At 41.1% G+C, this 20,746-nt stretch overlaps 1 protein-coding gene across 2 annotated transcripts in view; it reads left to right on the plus strand.

The window, feature by feature from the left end:
- CNTNAP2 (contactin associated protein 2) overlaps window positions 1–19,662 on the plus strand; it is a 1,135,762-nt gene extending 1,116,100 nt beyond the window's left edge. For both annotated transcript variants that reach the window (XM_068936036.1, XM_068936037.1), the window contains 2 exons: window positions 7,246–7,317; window positions 8,802–19,662. In XM_068936036.1, coding sequence (XP_068792137.1) covers window positions 7,246–7,317; window positions 8,802–9,001 — 272 coding nt within the window. In that variant the 3' untranslated portion in view covers window positions 9,002–19,662. The remainder of the gene's footprint in view (window positions 1–7,245; window positions 7,318–8,801) is intronic.
- Window positions 19,663–20,746: the final 1,084 nt, after the last annotated feature.

The raw sequence follows: 20,746 nt of genomic DNA on the forward strand, positions 1-20,746 counted from the left end.
ATTCCAGCTAAATTCTTAATCCTATCTCCATCCTGCTTAAGCTGATGTCAGAGGAACCTTAAACTCTATCTGAGAACATTCCTTCATCAGATTCTGCTCTTAAGTCCCTCAAAAAGTAGGGTAGGTTTCCTCCATTCTAATTTTCAGCTTGGAGAATTAGAAACCTAAATGTGTTATTTTAGGAAAAAAGATACAAACCTGCAATACAAAGTTTGCCCTAGCAGTGTAGAAAGTCGATGGCATTTTTAATACTACCTCAGATTTTTTCTTCTTTTTCTGAATTGTTGTAATTTCCTTGTCTTAGGAACTCCAAGTTTCACAAAAGAAGAATTTCTGTTCAAAATGGAGAGGAAAAAAATATGTGCAGTGCTCTGCACAGAGTCAAGCATGGGTCACTTCTCACATCTTCCCAGTTGCTCCTCCTTTTCAGTTTTAAGAGGGCCACCGCCATAGGGGCAAGGCTTGAGCGAGGGTTATGGTTAGTATTAGAGCTTGATAAAAGACATAGTCCCAGCCACAAGAAAGACACTGATTTGATTTCCTCCGAGGGAAAAGGAGGCCACCAAGAGCTGTGGCTTGGGCAGCTCAGGCTGGCGGGGTGGGTTAGGGTCCCCTAAAAGGAAGAGCCCAGGCAACAGGGGATGGGACTCTTGTGAAGGGCCCTCATAGCACAGCAGGGCCATGTGTTGTCATGTGCTGCTCTGCTGAGAGGGTGCTGTGTTTGGGCCACGAGCTGGGTGGGGAGAGGGTAGGGCACAGGCTGTTGGGTGAGCTAGAGGGTCTACAGGTTGCAGTGGTCACCTTTGTTGTAGACCAGTGTAATGGAGTTGTTTACTCCTGCTTAGTCGTTTGCATGCGTGTGTGTTAAGTTTCTTTTCTGATCTAGTCTCTTTAAGGATGAAGAATGTGGTGGTCACTACATGTTTGCTTCTGTTGTCAAGGGTCCAGCAATTAATGAGGTTTCTGTACATACGATATGTAATAAGGAATACTCTGTAATTTGAGGCATAGTAGCATAGTCTCCTGTGATAGGCGGAGTTGATATAATTTGACAAAATGCAGGCAGAGAGCTTGCCTTTGTTTTCCTCTGTGTTATGGTCCATGGAGAAACGTGTTAATGAACTGGTCTAGTTCCAAGGGCTTTCTCAAAATCCTAAGGTGTCTGTAAATGTTTGCTCTCTTTATAGGCTCAATTTTGATGAATCAGAGTTCTTCCTCTTGGATATACGGCTTCAAAAGAGAATTAGGAAGAATGAATGACACCTAACACTTGTTTCTATTTTATTCTTTTGCTGTTCTACTTTTAATCAGTGTCTTGATAGTTGGGGGTTTATATATGTTGTGATAACAAGATCTAGTTGTTCTGATTGATTCTCTATTTCATATTTATGTGAAATCAGAACTGATCTTAAAAACTTAATATTCATGTGATGTCAAATCTAGGAAGCCAGTTTTTCCTGTGTAATTTGTAGAAAGAAACAGACTTCTTAAAGCTCTCTGAAGAGTCTAAAAATGGTTTGCTGAAGGCTTCTAATTTGGGCATTCAAAATTAAGTAAATGTTGAATTATCTCATGAGTGCTCAACGTATCTTTATATACGTGCATGTGTTTAAAAAACTGCTTGCTTGCACAGTTATATATTTGTAAACTAGACAGCCAACATAAGATGAGGAAGAGGGTTTCTGATGTATACCCCTGCTGCAAGGTGGAACAGATTTAGCAATGTACAGCAATATAACTTGTCTTAGTGACAGTTCATAGGGCAATGCTCAACAAACAATGTTTCAGTATATGCTCTGGATGCAAGAAGTCAGGAATGTAACCTGAAAAGAAAAATGTCCAAACCTTATGGTTTTTGTGCAAAAGACTGTGATTTGCGCTAAAAGTGAAGAACTTCTGGCTATTAATTTCTGTTTAAAAAGAGAGAGAGAGAGAGAGAGACTTCTGTCACGTCTATCCTGAAAATCTGTTTTGCTTTTCAATTTGTCCAGAGTGAAATTTCTGCTAATTTAATACCTAGTCTTGAAGTCTGAGAGAAGAATAGCTGTTTTCTCTCTTGAAATTTTGTACATCTCTAAAGACAAAATGTCACAGTAGCACTATATGTGTTAGTTCTCATATTTCATAGGTTTCTTCCATTGTTTGTTTCATACCTGTGAACGTGCCTGCTCTTTTGGAGCTAATCTAAACTGTACCCTCCTTCTTAGTGTGGTGCCCATAATTGCATGTAATATTTCAACTAAGACTTCACCACTCATTAAAATAAGTTTAGTGGGGAAAAAAAATGCCTCCAGTGGCTTATATGCAACACTCCTGGTAGCGCATGTCAAAATGAGATTTACTTTTTCAGCTTTGTTGCTTCATATTCAGGCTCTCAGTAGTGTTTGCTAGCTGGAAAGTTCCCAGTTTTTCCCCCCGCCCCAAAGTGCCTTTACTGAATTGTTTTGCTCATTTCTCTCCCCACACCAACTTCCTAGACCGCATTTCTCCTTTAACAGAAACATTTTGTGAATTTGCAAAAGGCTTTTATGTGGGATCCATTCTAAAAATTTTCTCTCTGAAAACAGTAGCTGCAAAATCCTATCTACCCTAGTGAACCAAAATTATCATTCACTCTACTAAATCAAACACATCTGGCACCTTGAATGTCTAATCGTACTTAGCCACATCTATCACCTTGAGTGTCCAGACCTACTCATGATCTGCTTGTTCAATCCCATCTCCCCTTCCCATTCAGTGAGTCCTGCTGTAATGCAGATGGCTGTGGCGGTGACCAAGTTCGATATGCAAGATGATATAAGATCTCCTACCATGCTTTTGTGGTCTAAAATTTCAAATATCATTAAAATGATGGCCAATATGCACACTTTGCCTGCAGTCAATCCTTAATCACCCTTATAGGTGCTGCAAAGTCCCTTTAATCCTACCTACCTGAAGACTAATAACAAAGTCAAAAAGTACAAAACTTCAGTTTAGACTTTCTGTAGATTTACTCTGTGGCAGTTACTGAAACTATCACCTCATCAACAGTGGTCCATGAAAGAAAGACTGCAGAGTATGCTGTGTCCTTTCGTGTAGGTTAACTTCAGGATGATCGTATCGGAAGCAAGTCCAATGGCCTGCTGTGAGAAGAAAGGGTATAAAAAACAGTATCACCCAGCCTGAATTCTGGAAGGGAACCAGCTGATGGGGTATTAGTACGCCATAGATGAGCTTAGAGTTTTCTAAAACAGTTCAGGGCATGCTTGCAGTACCTGTAGGTTTTAGAAAAATCTCTTTGGTGTGTTCTGACTACAGACTGTAGGCTGCAAGCTCAGTGTCGCAGCTGCCTAAGTGGAGGATTTCAGAGAACTAGTGGTGCATCTCTTGAGCTGCACCAATATGTAACTATTTTCCAAGATGAATTAAGAAGCTATTTGCTCTGTTCCCCATGTTTTGATTCACGCAAATGAGACCATGGCTGCTCAGAGAAAGTTAGGGGAGATTCAGAAAGAGCTCCTGAGGTAAGGGAGCCTTTCCAGTACAGTCCCCAAACCAGCTGGGAATCAGCTGTTCCAAGGAAACCTGTATAGGCCAGGTTATAAAGGAAGACTAAATAGTCCTGTCTGTAGCCTTAGCTAACAATTGGGGAGCACTGCATTCAGACCAAACCTTCTACAATATCCTTCCCACACCCATGTTATAATACATCCACAGCTCACTTGCTGTCCCCGTGAGCAAGAAATTTACTTTAGCTTTGCAGGGTAGCTACATTAAAAAACAAAAAAGAAAAACAAAAAAACTGCAGCTCCATAACAGCTATTAGCTCTGGGCAAGTCATCATTTGAAGTTACTGAGGTACAAGTATCAGGCAGTGAGAAAGATCTTGCTGAGACTTGTAGTTAAAATTAATGTCACAGTGATAATGGAAGGATTTGAACAGGGAAGAGGTGTTAGCAGCTGTGATGGAGAAATGAAGGCACACGCTTACCCATTAGCAACTCATCAAGTACTTCAACTGCATATTATAGCCATGTGAGCTAGTTATTACACCACTCACTGTGATTCACATTCCCATGAAAGGTGAGAGTCAGTAGGAACAATATTCATTTTGTCTGACTCGTCCCTTTAAAATATCTTAAGGGTTACTCTTCAAAACCTGTGACTGGCACTCTAGATTTTTCTGCGCTTTTACCAGAGCGTCAGTATTACTGTTGCCCCTTTGTAAGCTTGTCCTAACATGTTCTTTTCTCATTTAATTACCAGAAATTTCAACAGCAATGGAAGAAAGAATCTTGTTAGTTGTTTTCTTGACAAAGTTACTTAATATTGCAAAGGAATGAACTGTAGTAAGGCCAGAGAGAAATCCATGCGTCTGAATGACATAACTGATATCCAAAATACCTGCATTTTGGTACCTGCTGGTGACAGTACTCTCTGGTTAAGCTCCCTTAGGTGGGTCAAAGATGTGGCTTGACAGACTCTTCTGCCTGATTGCTGCTGAAAGCATTACTCTTTTACAGTCCTTCAACCCCAATTCTCTAGCTATTTCTGATCATTTGAGAAGCTACTCTGTCCTGAAGAATTTCAAGGAAGTTTTCACTCAGGGAGATAATAAGGAGTTCTTCTCTTCCTACCCTAACTATATATAGTAATATGTTCAGTAAACTGGCATACGCAGGCCTCCTGCTGACTCAAGGGTAACAGAACAGGAATTCACGTATTGCAGTGGTAGTGTCTGCCAATACCGCTGCAGGTACTTTAACAAAAGATGCATGTACATCCCTTTTTCACGACAGCGCTCCTGGTACTTCAGCAGTTGCATATGCACAATCTGACCTGATGGTGGACTTTTGCTGAAATGGTTTGTCCCCTGTCCCCAGACACATTCCTAGTTCTTCATTGTCAGACTTAGAGGTGAGAGTTTCAGATGCGGTCGTGTCTGCTTCTTGATCCAGTGGACCTCTCTTCCCAAGCCTGCGGGATCACTAAGTCCGTAGGAAAGCACTCAGACAGAGGTATGAGGGCCGTTTCTTTTGGCAGCAGATCTCAGATGAGATCAAGGGTGTAGTTTCACATGCTTTCGCTCTCTTGTGGTGTATTTCAGGGGCTACTGAACATCATAAGCTGTCAGTCTGCCAGGATTTCCTCCTGCAGCATGGCTGTTGAGATGTGACAGCTCAGGAGAGACCATGCTGCCATCAACAGCAACCTTCCTCTTTCTTCACACTCCACTCATGCTGTTGCCCTCAACACAACCTTTTTAAAAAAGAAGACGGCGTTCCCTACACAGTAATAAGGGAAAGGGGAACTGTAATTGTTGTTGATTCTCAGATTTTTGTTCAGAGAAGTGTGGGAGCAACTCCAAACCATACAAGCAAGTGGTAGGATTTGGTACTGCCTGTGGTGCTGTTCTTATTGCAAGGGGCCTCCTTTGGGGCTACAATGGGAGAGAGCAATTTCCTTACAATTTGGCAAGCCTGATGCTTTTCTAAAAGGAGTCATTTGGCTTTACAATTTTGCTCCAGGGGTAGGGGGGCTAGGTTTAAAATTAGGGTTTATTTGCCCTCTGCCAGCCGCCTTCTTTTGCTGTAAGGATAATATTATGGACCCTTTGCCAAAATATCTCTGCAGGAACCATTCATGATCCTGCACAGCAAATTTCTTCTTTGGAGAAAAACACTATGGAATCAGGTTTTTGTTTATCTTTTACATTTTTTTTTTAAGACTGGTTTGTTTTAGCAAGGTGCAGAAATGCTGTTTTCAGAAGCCAGAGTACTAACACATGCCAAAGGGACAAGTGCCACTGGCAAAAAACACAGGCCAGCCCCCCCCTTCCACTGAGTCCTGAGAAATGCTCCCTTGTTTCTTTGCACAGGCTCTCGCAGGCTACCAGCCAACAGCTAGTTGCTCAACACAGCTGGTTTGACTCTCTCCAAGGTACACGCATAGGAGGCTACTCTAGCCCCCAAACTCCTTTTAGGCCATGTGGTGAGCTGAAGCCATTTATTCTTCTGCACAGCTGCTTTGGGATACAAAAGGAACTTTATTAAGGTTTTTCCTGCATTCTCACAGAAAGCCAGTTGAACTTGTTAGCCAGTTCTGGGGTGCAGTGAATGTATCAATGGCCTGTCAAGGCAATGTATTGCAATGTCACCTAATCCACCAAAAAGGAAAATACAGCTGGATTTTACATATTGACCTAAGAAGTAATTCATATCCTTGATTATTTTTAGTGGTCTCCAATTAAATGCTGTTAATAACACTTTTCCTGTTTCAAAATCAATGCCATGTTCCCGTGATAGAGAATGATTATAACCCCTCACATAGCTCCTTGGGTTTGCTTAGTCAGTGCAGTGTCTCATTGCTGTGGCTCGCCATAAAGAAAATGTTCATGAGAGGTTTAATAGATGATATTTCCTTTGAAAATCCTCTGTGATGTTTCTAGAGGTTAAAAACAAAACCTCCATCCAGATGCTACTCTAGCCCTGCCCTGGTTCCTTCATCCAGCTCTGCTGCAAGGCTGCTTCTCTCCCTTTCAGGTCTCTGACAGATGAGCACCGATAAACAAAGTTCCCTGGAAAGATTTAATCTCCTCACCTGTCTGCTCCCGATGTCTCTCGTGCCTGCTCCAGTTCAGTCTGGCATCTTAGCTCAAAAGCACCTCCAGCAGCAGTTAAGCTGGTACTTTGGGCTTTCTACTAGAGAGCTAAGGTGCCAGCACATGCTCCCTTTGGTAACACTGCTCTAAGGCTCTGGCAGACAGAAAACGCTGCCCCTTGCTTATTTTAAGCTGTGCAACAACAGAGATGGCAGCTTTTCTTTCAGGCAGCTTGCAATTGTACCCAATGGCCGTCACAAAAGCCTGGAAATACCTGAATCCTTTCATGGAGAGCAGTAACAAAAGCAAAAATCTCTGTAATGGTATTTTGTGATCACACACAGCTGAAGGAAAGGGTTTTGCTTGGTTTTGTGCTTAAGAATCTTACTGAAGTTACGTTAGTAGAGTAAACAAATGCCATTCTGTATTAGCAGCAATGTGTGCTGTTGGTACCTCCTTTCTTTTTTCATATTTTTGATAATAAGAGGAGGAAGCAAGTTCTGAGGGATTCGATAGTAGGGAAAGATTTTTCTTTTCTTTTTCTTTAGCTAAATATATGTTACAATTTTCTTTAAACTGTATCTGAGGATGTTGTATGTATTTCTGAACTACTGTGTGAAGTTTCACTGCTGTCACAACATGAATCTTTAATTTCCTGTTTACAGCCAGTGCTGATTTCCCATACAACGGTCAAGCTATAGGCGATGGAGTTAACAGAAACTCTGCCATTATTGGAGGTAGGAAAAATATCCCTTTTTATAAGATACTTTGCAGTATGATTGTGAAGGTTGGGTTGTAGCTGGTAACATATTCAAGCTATTTGCTAAGAGCTGTCTATGTGGGAAAACTGCCCATCACCAGAACAATGTTAAATAAAAGTTGATGTAATTCCATTCAGGCATGTTGTTCTGGTAAAATGGTTTGTTCTCATTTAGTTTGTCCCCTCAGGTGGAGTTTTAACCAAATCTAAGAATTAGTGTTCATAATCCACATATTAAGCATCCACGCAGAGAGCTATATTGGTATAGTTAATTAGGTTATAGAACAGTTAATTCATATAAAAAGGCAAGACCCTTTCCCAGTTAGTGTTTGAAATAGATCCACGTTGAAATGCTATTTGTTGCACTTGTGACAAAAAGAGTGTGTTTTAGGAGTTAAGTTCTGCTGTAACGTATGTGCCTGGTTATCCCATTCAGTGAAATAAGTTTCCAGGTGATGTTAAGTAATTCCAGAATTGGCCTTGAATTAGCATTTAAATGAAGACCTGCTGGCCAACTATCTTCAGAATTAAAGATCTTGATTAAACTAATGCACGCATGCAGTTGTCTCTGCCCTGTCCTGTCACATAGAGGAGTTGCACCATAACTCCCCTGACGTAACTTTATCACTGCATCGTGTTCTGAAAGCATGTAGAAATTGTTTTTCAAAGATCAGCCTAGTATTTTTCAATTAGTTCTAACTGCAGATAAAATGACAAGCTGGTGGTGTGTTTTTGTTGTGTGAAGCAACGCTGAATATAGTCGTATGTGCAGCCTAATTGAATTTCCTGTTTCTTTCCCTTGACCTCCTCAAAGGTCTGTTTCATACCCAGATTTAGGCTAGCAGTTTTAGTTTGATGTGTTATCTTATTTTTTCCTTTTTGTTTTATTTTTATTCCTACTTATAACTTTTTTCTAATACTTTGACACGCTATGATGATACAAGGATAGTTTTGCATTCCTTAGAAAACTCAGACCGTAAACAAACGATTTTGTCCAAAGCATCAGTTAGCAAAAATGATATAAAATGTTTCTGGCTGACTGCAAAATTTTTTGGCCTGAGAACTTTGTAACGTCTTCACCTGGGAGACAGGCATTTGGCCTAGAGAGTAGGGCCAAAAAGGAAAAGCGCTGTTTTAGCACATACTTACCTATGCCTAAGAGGGCAAAATGTATGATGCCCCTACAAAAGAGGGCTGAACCCCAAGCAGACTACTGCAGGGGGCACAGTAGAGAATAGGTCTGAGGATAAAGCCGTTACATCTGAAATTATGTGGAGCTGGTGCCTAGTGAGCAGAGTGAGCCAATAGTGAATATATGAAATGTATTTTATAGGCGCTATTGAGGGGCTACAATAGACACGTACGTCCATCCGATTGGGAAGTGTACAGAAGTGTCTCCATCCCCAATGCACGTGGCTTGTCTCTCCCCTACTTCTGTGTTTTCTCCTCTCCTCTGCTTAGGTGTCATCGCAGTGGTGATCTTCACCATCCTCTGCACCCTGGTGTTCCTGATCCGCTACATGTTTCGCCATAAGGGCACCTACCACACCAACGAGGCCAAAGGGGCAGAGTCGGCCGAGAGCGCGGACGCGGCCATCATGAACAATGACCCCAACTTCACGGAGACCATCGACGAGAGCAAAAAGGAATGGCTCATCTGAGCCCGGGGGGCTGGGGCGTGGGGGTACCAGCCGGGGAGGGGGATGGGGGAAACTCTTTCGGTGAGGAGAGGAAACTACTTCGGACTCTCGAGCACATGTACGGTAAAAAGATCAGCACAACTGGAGGAGCGAGTGACAGAGGAAAAAACAAAAACATTGAGACTGGAGAAAATACAAAAAAGAATATTGCAAGCATTTAGGTGAAATACTTTTTAATATTTATTTACAGCAAATTGCCCCTTCTGTATCCAAACAACTACAACAAAGAGCAGCTTTACAGCTTCAGCATTGGTTAAGATTTCCAGTAATACTTGTCTTTTTCTGTGTGCATTTAGAGGTATTCAAGAATACCTGTGATGATAAACGGGGCCGGTTTTTTACATTTTTTAAAAGCTGTTTAAAATGTGGATAGTTCAGTCTTGAGAACAAGCGGCAGAGCGTTGTTCTCGGCATTTTTTTTTTCTTTATGACCAGTCACTTCCAGACAGGCTGCCATAATCCCCTGACCTACATCATATGAAGTTTCACGTTGGTGTCGTTTGAACTGGGGGTTTGAGGGTTGGGGCCGGGACAGGGAGAAGCGGGTTGGTGCTCAACGCGAATCATATCTTGCCAGTTTTTCAGAATGCCATCAGTCAGTGCCAACCCTGTCAGGCACCATCCTTTTGACCCAGGCACTTTGATTGTGTACACTACTTATCAGCGATGTAAAAATACTGTTACTATTACTACTGCTACCGGAGAGGAGTATCATAAAGCACAGGAGGCTTTAGTTTTCTGTTATTTTGTTGGACTCTGAAGGATGACGATGCGGTGTGAGTCTGTAGACGTAGTCTGTTTCTGTATCTTTGACTGTGCCACTGGTGAGCTGAGGCCAGGTTAAACTGGGCTCTAGCCGTGACATGTTGGCGTGTCCTGTACCTAGGCATAAGCATTGTAGTAGGGAATTAGAGCCAGACCTCGTTTGCTTCTGTTTCTTTTTTACAGGCTGTCGCAGAAGTATTAGTACAGCTCTAGTGAATGCATTTGAGCCGACAGGCTTCACATAATATTTTTTCCAACGTTGGCATAGCGATTCATTCTTTAACTGTTTTGGTTTTTTATCCCTTTGGTGAGAAAGCTGCTGTTAAGTGTCCTCTCAGGCAGGAAGGTGAAACAGAAGAAATTGGAAACTGCTCAGAAAGAATATGAGAGAAACAGTGCTAGAAAAGAGTTAACTTTCAATCCACAGATCTACCTGAACTACTTTACTCCCTGTTAAGGCAGTTTTAGGAACAGCAAGGACAATATCAAGCGCAGCATGGATCAGTGTCACATGAACCAGGGGAGTTTCAGATGCCACCTGAGAAGTTGGCAGGCCATTTCTAGTAACGGCGAGGGGGCAGCCTGAAGAGCTAATATGCATCGGTGGCAGTAAAGTAGCTTTAGCTTGCCCTCTGCACGGGAACATGGTTCTCCAGTGGTCTGGCTTGCTAGAAATTTTAAGTCCTTATGGGTAGTTTGTGCAGTGGAACAGAATAAAGAAATGAATGTATTGTAAGGCGTTTCTTGAGCCCAAGAAGCAAAGCAACAGTACCAAAAGTTTCTCTTTAGAAGTATTTACGCTCATGACAGTTTTAGATTTACCTAGTCTTTCATATTGATGGGTTTAGTATGCACAGATTTATTTCATTTTTTGCTTGCAAGAAAGATTTATTTTTGTAAATTCAGATCTGCAATCTGATACACTGAGCAAAGCTGCCATCTTTAATTTCCTTTTCTCTTTGCATTGTATCTTTCATTTTTCTAGCTGATGCTATAAAATGAAACAAACAAGCAAAAAGATTTCATGGAGGAAAATACTGGAGTCTTACCTGGCAAGAAAGTTAGAAGCACAATTTGTCAGATAGGGAGACAAGACCAAATAGTTTGATTTAAGGATGGTAGCATAAAGTGCTCTTCTGGATTTGCTGAACGTGGATTTCAAACCGATCAAACCCATTGATTTCTTCATTTTATGAATTTGGACTTAGCATATAAAACATTGTCAAATTTAAAAAAAAATATATATATATTGGTTGTTCCTCAGGTAAATTTGTGGCAGATAGGTTCAGGTAGGAATGAAAGCCACCGTTGTCACTCTTGTGCTCTGCAGTCTTTTGCCTTGCCTCCAGTGTTAACCTCTTTCTCTTGTGCTTAATTGAGTGGATGAGCCCTTATCCTTGTTTAATGATGGGTGTAAGATGAGTCTCCACCCCTTGGAAAACATTAAAACATGGAATGAATCTAACTTGCACCACAAACTATTCAGCACGATACTTCAGTTGTTCCATGTCTCAATCACAGATGTCTTTGTGATTGAAAGAGTTCTTGTTCTTTTCCATATGTTATATTTAATTTGAGTTTTTTGAAATAGTATTTCGGTCCACTTTCTTTAAAAAAAAAAAAAAAAAAAAAAAAAAAAATCCTTGCCTGTAACTTCAAGTTGTCATGAGGAGGGAATATAGCATCATTTGCATAGACTGGCATTTGAATTGTTCACTTTCTAATCTGAATGTAATGTTTGGGAGGGGGATCAGACTCTCACAACCTGAGAGACAAGAGTCCTCCAAGTCCTCACGTGAGAGAGAGAAACCGGACAGCTGCTGTGCGGATTTGCCAAGTGCCTCAGCATGGAGCTAGCAGGGAGAGACAATTAGGTCTCTGCCTACCTGAGTCTTTGGCCAAACTACTGACAGATGTCTGGGTTAGGGTAGTGAGGTCTGTGACATCCAGCCACTGATTTGCTAAAAGTTTACCAGCTGATCTCTCATTACCCTGCAAGCAAGTATCTCTAGAAAATAACCTTGGATGAGTGCACATGTGGAAGCTGTAAACTAGTGTCTTAAATTTGAACATTTCAGGGTTTGTTTCTTAACAGAGAGGTTTGTTTCTTAATTTGCAGACATCTGCATCTCTCTATTACACTGAACACCAGGGACCTCTTTACATGAAGTTGATTTATGCTATGTTAAAATGCTGATAATCTTCAGACTTGTCATTATTTTCCTGATAAGTCACTTTCATAACTCTACAACCACTTTGAATTAATTATTAGAATTCATCCTGAGAGCTACGTTAATGGTTCTGTTTCTCCTTAAACTAGACCTTAGCCATGCTATCGTAGACTGGCAGCTGGTCTCTATATGGGCATCTCATGACTGTGGGTGACTTCCTGGCTACCTGCTTTGTATTTCCATTTTCAAGAATGGTGTGTGTCTAATTACAAGTGCTGGCCACTCAGGAGCCTTAGGAACGAAGGAGGAGCAGGCTCAGAAAAGTAGTGTGTGTGTTTTTGCTAGCATCATATATACTCTGAGGATTTCTTCCTCTGTTTCTGTTCTTGGAAGTCAAAACAAGGTCCTTAGTTTACTTCACCCATTCTTATTTATGCCAAAAATCCATAGTGTTTGACAAGTACTATCCATTTTCCTGTAGGTGGAAAATCTGATGGAGAGGAGAGTGAATCCTGCTTTCAATAAAACTCTACTTTCCCCCAAACAATATTAAAATAATCACACTCATATCAGCTGTTTTAATTGCTTCACCTATTTTCAGTGCACAGGAAAATGTAACTCCTTGTGCTAGTTGGGGCCAGCTGTGCTTCTAAAAGGCCCATTCCTGATTCCACTGGAACCAGTGGCAAAGTTGCCACCAACTCTGAAGAGAGCAAGATTGGGCTCAGCATTAGGAGTCTCAGTGTTAGTGAAATAATGTAAGCAATATTTGGATCATCATTCACAACACACACACCCCCCTCCAGGTAATGAGTTACAGAACTCTAAAGAGCCAAATACTGAAAATCTAATTTTGATGTCAATACAGCCTGTAGGGGAAACAAACATTTCAAAGTCTTATTTTTTAATCAAGTCGTTCCAACACTGCTTATTCCATATTTACTGATAGCAAGTTCAGATGTATTAAATAGTACCAGTTAAAGATACCTATTTCTAGAGTATTTCTGCATTGTATTTTTGTTGTCTTAAACCTTACCTGTACCCTTCGTATCTCGCATAGCAGTTACCACTTCGAAGGTATGGCAGCATTTTAATATCATGCTCTAGCTGGCATGATGTATATGAAAGGATGGTTGTTATCAATTTACTAAGACTGCCAAAGCAGTAGTGTATGTGTACAAGTGTATATATACAAGTTTAATGTAGTGATAAGAATTCAGTTTAAAAGACTCTAAATTACATCTTATTTAGAACAGAGTACTCTTTAGAACAGAGTTGTAATGGCAGATGCATCTAATTTCCAGGGTTTCTATTGAAACGTGAAACTGTTTGATAAGCAATAGCTTTTGATATGGTTTCTCCCTTGGATTATTTTACATTCCAGCAAGTATGGTGACTCTGTAAGGGTGTCTTTTTTTAGAAAAGCAGAACCTAAATTTTGTTAATAACGTTTGTTTATCCATCCTACAGAAATGAAATGGAAGCTTTACCTTCTAAAAGCAACAGCTTGTAAATTAGAATGAAAGAAGGAAAATACATATGCACGCCTAATATCTTCTGTGAATGTCTTTCCTTTTAACTGAGGTTCTATTAGAAAACAAATCGGTGAATTAAAAAAAAAAAAAGAAAGAAATTCTAAATACTTTTAATTAGCCTAACATCTGTTTCCTCATGCTTTGTACGTTCTGATCATTGTCTGTAATTTTGCCTTCTCTAGTACCAGAAAATCAGTTTGGAAAGGACTGAAATTTCTGCCTCATAAGAAAAGGTGCAAGGTATATGAAATAAAAGGACTTCAGAATGCAGTTATACATAAGAAGAGAGGTTAAGCAAAAACAGGAAAGAATTTAAAGTGCGTTTAGGTTCTTCCTCCATCAAGCAGCCCTGATGACGTGTTGCGGCCAAGAGTCTTGGGTGGTGTAAATATGCCCCTGTGGAGGTTGACTGAGCATCAGAGCATAGCGTTTTGATACAGACGAAATAACTCCCTTTCTGGAGTTTTTCCCCCGTTCTGACTGTTTTGCACAACAGCAGCACCAGGTTCTGCCACCGCTTCGGTTACTTGCTGCAGAATCTGCAGCCTTGCCTGCTTTGCACAAGTTCCACTCTAAAAATGACTTGCTGTGCGTCATTTGCCTTCCTTTCCTACCATAGGTCTGTCCTGTCCTTTATGAACGTGAGCCTGGTATTGAAGTCATCAAGAAAATGTATGCACGGCTCCGCTGACTTGGGTCTGTTTCTCTTAATAAACTGCTTTATCAGGCTTTAATGTAGCTCTTTTTATAAAAACTCTTTAAGTGCACTTGAGTAAAAGAGTGTGAAATCTAGTCAAGGACACATCAATGCCACAATCACCAGAGTCAGCAGGACTCTGACTGTCCCAACCTGTTGCTCTGTCTACAGAATAAATTGCCTTAGCCACTGTTCCAAAGCCTTGGCCCTGCCCCAGACCTTTAATGCGCCTTGCAGAACATAATTGTGGTAAAAAGGCCTGTGCTGCCTTGTGACCAGGTTTTGACTGTTTGTGCTGACTGTTGTAATCCCTGGAGGGAAACACAGTCCCAGGGACCAAAGGAATATTTCTCATTTATATAGGAAAGTCCTGGGGCAAAGATACTGGAGCAAAGGTTCTTCAAGTTCAAGCCACTTCTGATACTTGTGCACCGTGACACAAAGGAGTAAAGTTTTTGCCTCTTGCTGTCGCAACGTGTGCTTCACTGAGGTCAGAAGTTTGGGGCTGTGCACGTGCACATTGAAATAACAAGGCTGTTTTGGAGGAGATGTCTACAGCTCTTGAGTAATTACTGCCGTAGTGTGGGTATACGGCAGATAACATAATTATACCAAACTTGTTTCAAATCCAGGAGCAAGCAGTGCTAGCAAAATCACTCGTACTTGAAATTAAGTGCAATTCTGGAGATAACCTCAGACTTTGCCCTTCAGTACTTCTCCTGATGCTTCGAATGAGAGCAAACTTGTACCTAGTGACCTAAAAAATATTTATTTAAGAATCCATAACACGGTTTGCTTTGTAGTACTCCATGTAACTCTGACTTTCACATATAGGCAGACTTCTTAAAGCACTATGCTGTAAACCCTGACTATGCCATCAGTTTAAGAACGAGGAAGAAAAATAGCTGATAAACTCCATTTAAAAAGTCACTTCATATAAAAAGGAAATTCTGGTATGAACAGATACCCGCATGGAGTGTGGGGTTTTTTTTTGAGTAGTTTTCCATTTTCAAAATGGCATATGATCAAAGGGAAGCAATTATTATAGGTGATAAAAAGCACAACCAGAACTGCTCCTGTGAAAAGGGGTTTGGGATGAAAGTATTCTGCAAATAGATTTAGATCAAATAACAAAGTTAATACATCCTATTCCTTCTGTGACACATCAGCTTCCAATAATGTCTGCTTGTGCTCCTACTAGTAATTTTTTTTACTGGAAAAGCATCTGAATTAAACAATTATCATGAGAGCAATCTGTATCCTTTGTTTAAGCACTTATTGATGTTACTGCTCTAGTATGTAATAGGGCATAGCAAATGGATATTTCCTCAAGCTTGCATTTCACAGAATTAATTCTGTTCTCTCTGAATGTCACAAATGTACTCCTACCATATTGATTATTAGAGCATAAGGACATTTATACTGATAATATTAACTGTCATTCTGGATTCTAGCAAAGGGCTGCTATAATAGGGTCATATTTATTGAAAATTCATGTCAAGGCAGGTAGATGACATTTTCTAAGAAACAGGAAATGTAAATTACTGGAATTACACAATTTGAGGGAAAGTTTAGCATGCTAAACAATAAACAATACCAGAAAGAGTTTCTTTTTGCCTTCCAGCTAGGGATTTAGGATAGGTACAGTGACGTAGCTATTCATATACCATGTTCATACTTTTTAGCTAAAACATTTGAGCTTCTCCTGTCTTTCACGTGTTTTTCAAAAGGCTGTGGTAAGATTACAGTTGAAGGCATGAAACTTAAGTGAGGTGCTCTAGGTGGTTGGTGGCAAGGCACAAAAATCACGAGTCTCAGGCTGTTCTAACGCTTGGTCTGGCCTTGCTTCAAAGGCATTTCTTAGGTGTGTTGCTGCCTGGCCCTGTCTGTTTTCCCCTTTCTCCCGTCCTTTCCCCACTGGTCCCATTTTCCAGTCTGTAGGCTATCAAGAAACTCCTGTTTAAGGCAAACTGGAAGGAGCCACTGGAGCAAGTCAACAAACTCTTGAATCAGCCAGCAAGCAATAACTTCAGGTGATGCAAGTCAGGTTGAAGCATGCTTCATCTGGGAAATCCCTAGCCTAACAGATCTCCTACATTCAGTCATGGCTTTGATTAGCAAATTAGCAGTGGGGCAACCAGCCAACTCTGTGCCCTTTTTTTTTTTTTTTTTTAAGCCACATGCAAGCGTGTGAGGTAAATAGACTTGGCTGAATAAACACAAGGCAGTCATCCTATTTATGTTAATATTCATTCTCTAAATTGAGCATCCTCACAGCTACTGTGTATCCCTGAAGCAGTCTGACCTTGGCACAGTTCATAAATCATTCACAGGACTGGTCCGACAAGTGAGTATTGCTTGGCCTTAAATACCTGTAGGAGGTAAATATTTAAAAATAAATTTATGGTATGCCACAATTAGCACTGACCTATATTGGGATGACTGGAGGCCATATCAATATAGCTAGTTTTGCTTCAGGTTCTGCTATAAAATCAAGGCCTGTTTGCAGAGTTTTTTTGTGTAACTTGCATTGATGTGATCTTTATCCTTGGGATATAAACTGCTGCAACGGGGCAAGGCAACAAACACAAATTCCCATTGGAGCACACCCTGAAGCCCAGTGTAAAGTGCTTGGTGTAGAAGCGAAATGCTATACAGATCTAACTCCTCCTTGTTTGTCTTTCCAAACCCCCTACCCACTGCCCAAGGCCAAATGGAAAAAAATACTGACTAAGAAACCGTTCTGTTTTTTCCCATTTCCTCCTCTAGTTTAGAAAAGCCTCCTCTCACCACCTTTTACTGTCATGATATGTAAAGTCCCCCACAGCTGTCAGTAAAACACCTCCCTAATATGTGACTAATTTAGTGGAAAGGTTGTATGTTGCTAAACTCATATGGTGTGTTATATTTGCAGCAGTTTTTTTTCTGTTTATAGTACTCAGTGACTAAAAGTAAAAGTTTGTTTTCCACCATCTGCAGCTTTATTTTATAACCTGCTTGCATTGGTCCCAAAATTACAGCCTTGTCTGGCAAAGAGAGTCTAAAAACACGCATCTACACTTCATCCATTCAGCATACTCACCTTGTTTTGTTCAGTTTGTATTTTTCCCAGGAGCTGTAAATTCTAAAACAAATGTCTGGGAAAAGCTATCTTCCAGTTTCTTCAGGTGCACAAGCAGTCGTAATTAATCCTCAGCTGCACCTTTCCCTTGCGCTTTTGTGGCACATGCAAAAGGCCAGTGTATCCTCTGAAGTTTTTATAGTGATGTTATAAAGGCATTGCCTCTAACAGTTTTAATCACCTGGAGTTTTAAAGATCCATCTCAACAGGAGCAACACCTCACTATTCGCACAGATTTCAGCTATTAGCATGTCCAAGAAAATTCTTAACACGGCTTATGAAAAAGTTTTGTTTTCATTGGACCAGCATCTAATCTCACTTAGATGGGGGAAAACCAAAACCTGCTTCTCTATTTGGAGTTCCTGAGATATTATACTCACTCTGCTGCAACTCCTACATTGTGTCTGATCTTTTGAAGCCCCAAGTACTTAAGATATGGCCTCAAAGCCACTTCTGAATAGAGAAGGCCAAGGCATCACTTGATTCCCATTAAGTCTTACTCTGAAGCACTGTGCATTTGCTTTCCACAAATCTGCCTTGCATGGTTGGTTTCACTTCATATCCTGGTAAGGAAGGCCCTTAATTCCACTCTGCTCTTCAGTGGATCAAGACACATCAGTGGGCTGTGCAGGTGTGACATAAAATACCTTCAGTCTTAGCTGTTCATTGAGCAGCCAGAGTTCAGGGAGCTCCTCTGATACAATGACTTAATTCAGCACAATATTCCTGAAAGACTTCAGCTCCTTGACAGCTCTGCCACCCCATTTGACTCCTGCTGATTTGACAGCCTGCTGGAAATGATTTGTGCTGACATAATCCTACACGTAGATGTTAACCCTAACAAACAGTGCTTCAATTCATGGGAATCAAATTAATTCATGGGGATTGAATGTCTTTCCCCATTACAGAGAGCTTGGGATGTGCTCAGTCTGAAGCTTCTTACTGACATATATATAGAGAGAGATATATAGATAAATAGATATTTTTATGGAGATGTTTTATAAGTGGCCTTTACTTTGTGCATGGTAATTATTGCCAAACTGTTGTTATGTAGGAGCTACAGAATGGCTGGTGCTGCAGCCTTTGAAAAGTAACCATCTGTCTCTGTTGCAAGTGGGACCTGGGGTGCAGGCTTGTATTTTGATTTTGTCATTCAACTATAATTGCATGGTTTGGATTTGGTTTATGTCTCCATGTCTTTTTTTTTCTTTTTCCTTCCTCATTGGTTCTCTGGTAGGGACACACTAGGCTGAAGCAGGAACTTATTTCTTGGTCTTTGAGAGCGGGATTGAAGCCATCTGTGTCATAACTCTCCAGAAGCACCTGCCATTCACAGGCCATGATGGTGATTAGCGTGAGGGTCTTAAAACACAATTTCTTAGCAAGCTACTGCCTGGGGTCTTCACAATTTAGTGAGGTGCTCCTATTTCTCTAGCTTTGCTTGGCAAGACAGCAACCTAGCACCGTCTGGGCTATGGATGTAGCCTAGTAGGCAGGAAAAGGGATCAGCAGACAGTAGGACCTGAATGAGGATTCAGACATAGATTCATAAACACAGCAGTAGCAAAACATTCTCAAAATTGCTGCTGAGGCAGGTTGTTTTACTCCCTATTTTCCTTTACTCCTTTTTTTATTTAAAATACTTTCTGTCTGTCTGCCATGTGTGAGTAATCTGTATCTACTGGCCAGCCAGCTCTCAATAGCTTGGGTTCTTGGTTAGAGATAGAAATGTAGCTTGTGCTTTCCTATCTCACTCCCGCCACAATGCTGTTGTCAAGCAGTCTGTACCCAGTAAAGGCACAAGGCCTTTAGTGATCAGGAAAGCAAAACCAGCCTCTCTCCCTGTCCCTTCAAACCAGGTTGAAAGCCAGTCCCAGGGTTATATGCCTCCAACGCTGGTCCAGCTTCCTGGTGGGTGAAATAAGATGTGGTCTCTTTCCAGTTATTCTAATCCACAGGTTTTTTTTTTTATTGAGTGCAGTTTTTTTTTCCCCTGGGAAGAGAAAGCTTAATCAGGATATGACAGTTACCCTATTTAAACAAAAATGTGTATATTAAAGAAATCCTAATCTGAAAGTATAGTGTATCTGAGATTCCTCTGTTATAGACATTTAGTCTACAGATTTATGGCTACATTTGCTATGTTATGCTTGAATAAACATATACTTCATTGAAATACACAAGATGATTGATTAAAGTAATATGATCTCTTTAAGGAGAATAAACTGTTTGTAAATTTATAAAGAGTATAATCTGTTAGGCCTTATTTGAAGTATGTACTGTGGTTTGGTAAAAGTACAACATTAAAAGAGCCTTGCCAGATAAGGACTGTTTTTTGTGTGTATGTATGCGTGTTGTTTTTTTTTTAACTTCTTGGTTTAACATGAAAGCTTTACCAGCTGGGTGTGTAAAAGCCTGAGATGATGTGCACCGTGCTCCTCAGAAGACAGGAGACCTCTTTGCAGAATCTAGCATTACAGCAATTACATGTGAACACATCACTTATGCCAAAACCAGCTTCTGAGGACTTTGACAACCTGTCCTTCTTATGCTTTAATGACTGGCTGCTACAGGTATCATCTTGGTGACATTTACACCGCAGTGTATAAGAGGTCAGATTGTCCAGACACCTTCATTCCTTGCTTCCAGACGTGTCCTCATGCTGATTTCAGCATGGCCTAGGCAGGGTTCATGGGCATAGGGGAAAGACTGCAGTCAGGTGTGCATGTGGGTGAGCTGTGGAAGGGCCGAGCTTAGTTGGCCCGCTTGGCTACATCCGTGCATACTGTCCCCTCTTGAGGCAGTGGCACATGAATGACAGCAGATGGCCAAGAAAGCTCTTTGGAGAAGCACGTCAATATTGCCTGCCACAGCAGGCCATGGGGTGGACAGAGCAGGCTATAGAGCAGACCAGTTTCCAGCTGCTTCTCAAGTTACCCAGGGGAAAGGAAGTACAGACAAAATGCATTAACCTGAGTGTGAAAACAAGGAAGGGTAGGTTTAGCAAATAGATGGGCCAGTAATCTGCAGATCACAGAATCACAGAACAGTTGAGGTTGGAAGGGACCTCTGGAGATCATCTAGTCCAACCCCCCCACTCAAGCACAGTCATCTAGAGCACATTGCCCAGGATTGTGTCCAGATGGCTTTTGAGTATCTCCAGGGGAGGAGACTCCACAACCTCTCTGGGCAACTTGGTCCAGTGCTCTGTCATCCCCACAGTAAAGAAGTTTTTCCTCATCTTCAGACAGACCTTTCTGCATCTCACTTTGAGCTTATTGCCTCTCGTCCTATCACTGGGCACCACTGAGAAGAGTCTGGCCCCATCCTCTTGACACCCTCCCTTCAGATACCTATACGCATTGATGAGATTCCCCCTCAGTCTTCTCTCCTCCAGGCTGAAGAGGCCCAGCTCCC

This window comes from Struthio camelus, chromosome 2, assembly GCF_040807025.1.
Source record: "Struthio camelus isolate bStrCam1 chromosome 2, bStrCam1.hap1, whole genome shotgun sequence".
Lineage (NCBI taxonomy): Eukaryota > Metazoa > Chordata > Aves > Struthioniformes > Struthionidae > Struthio > Struthio camelus.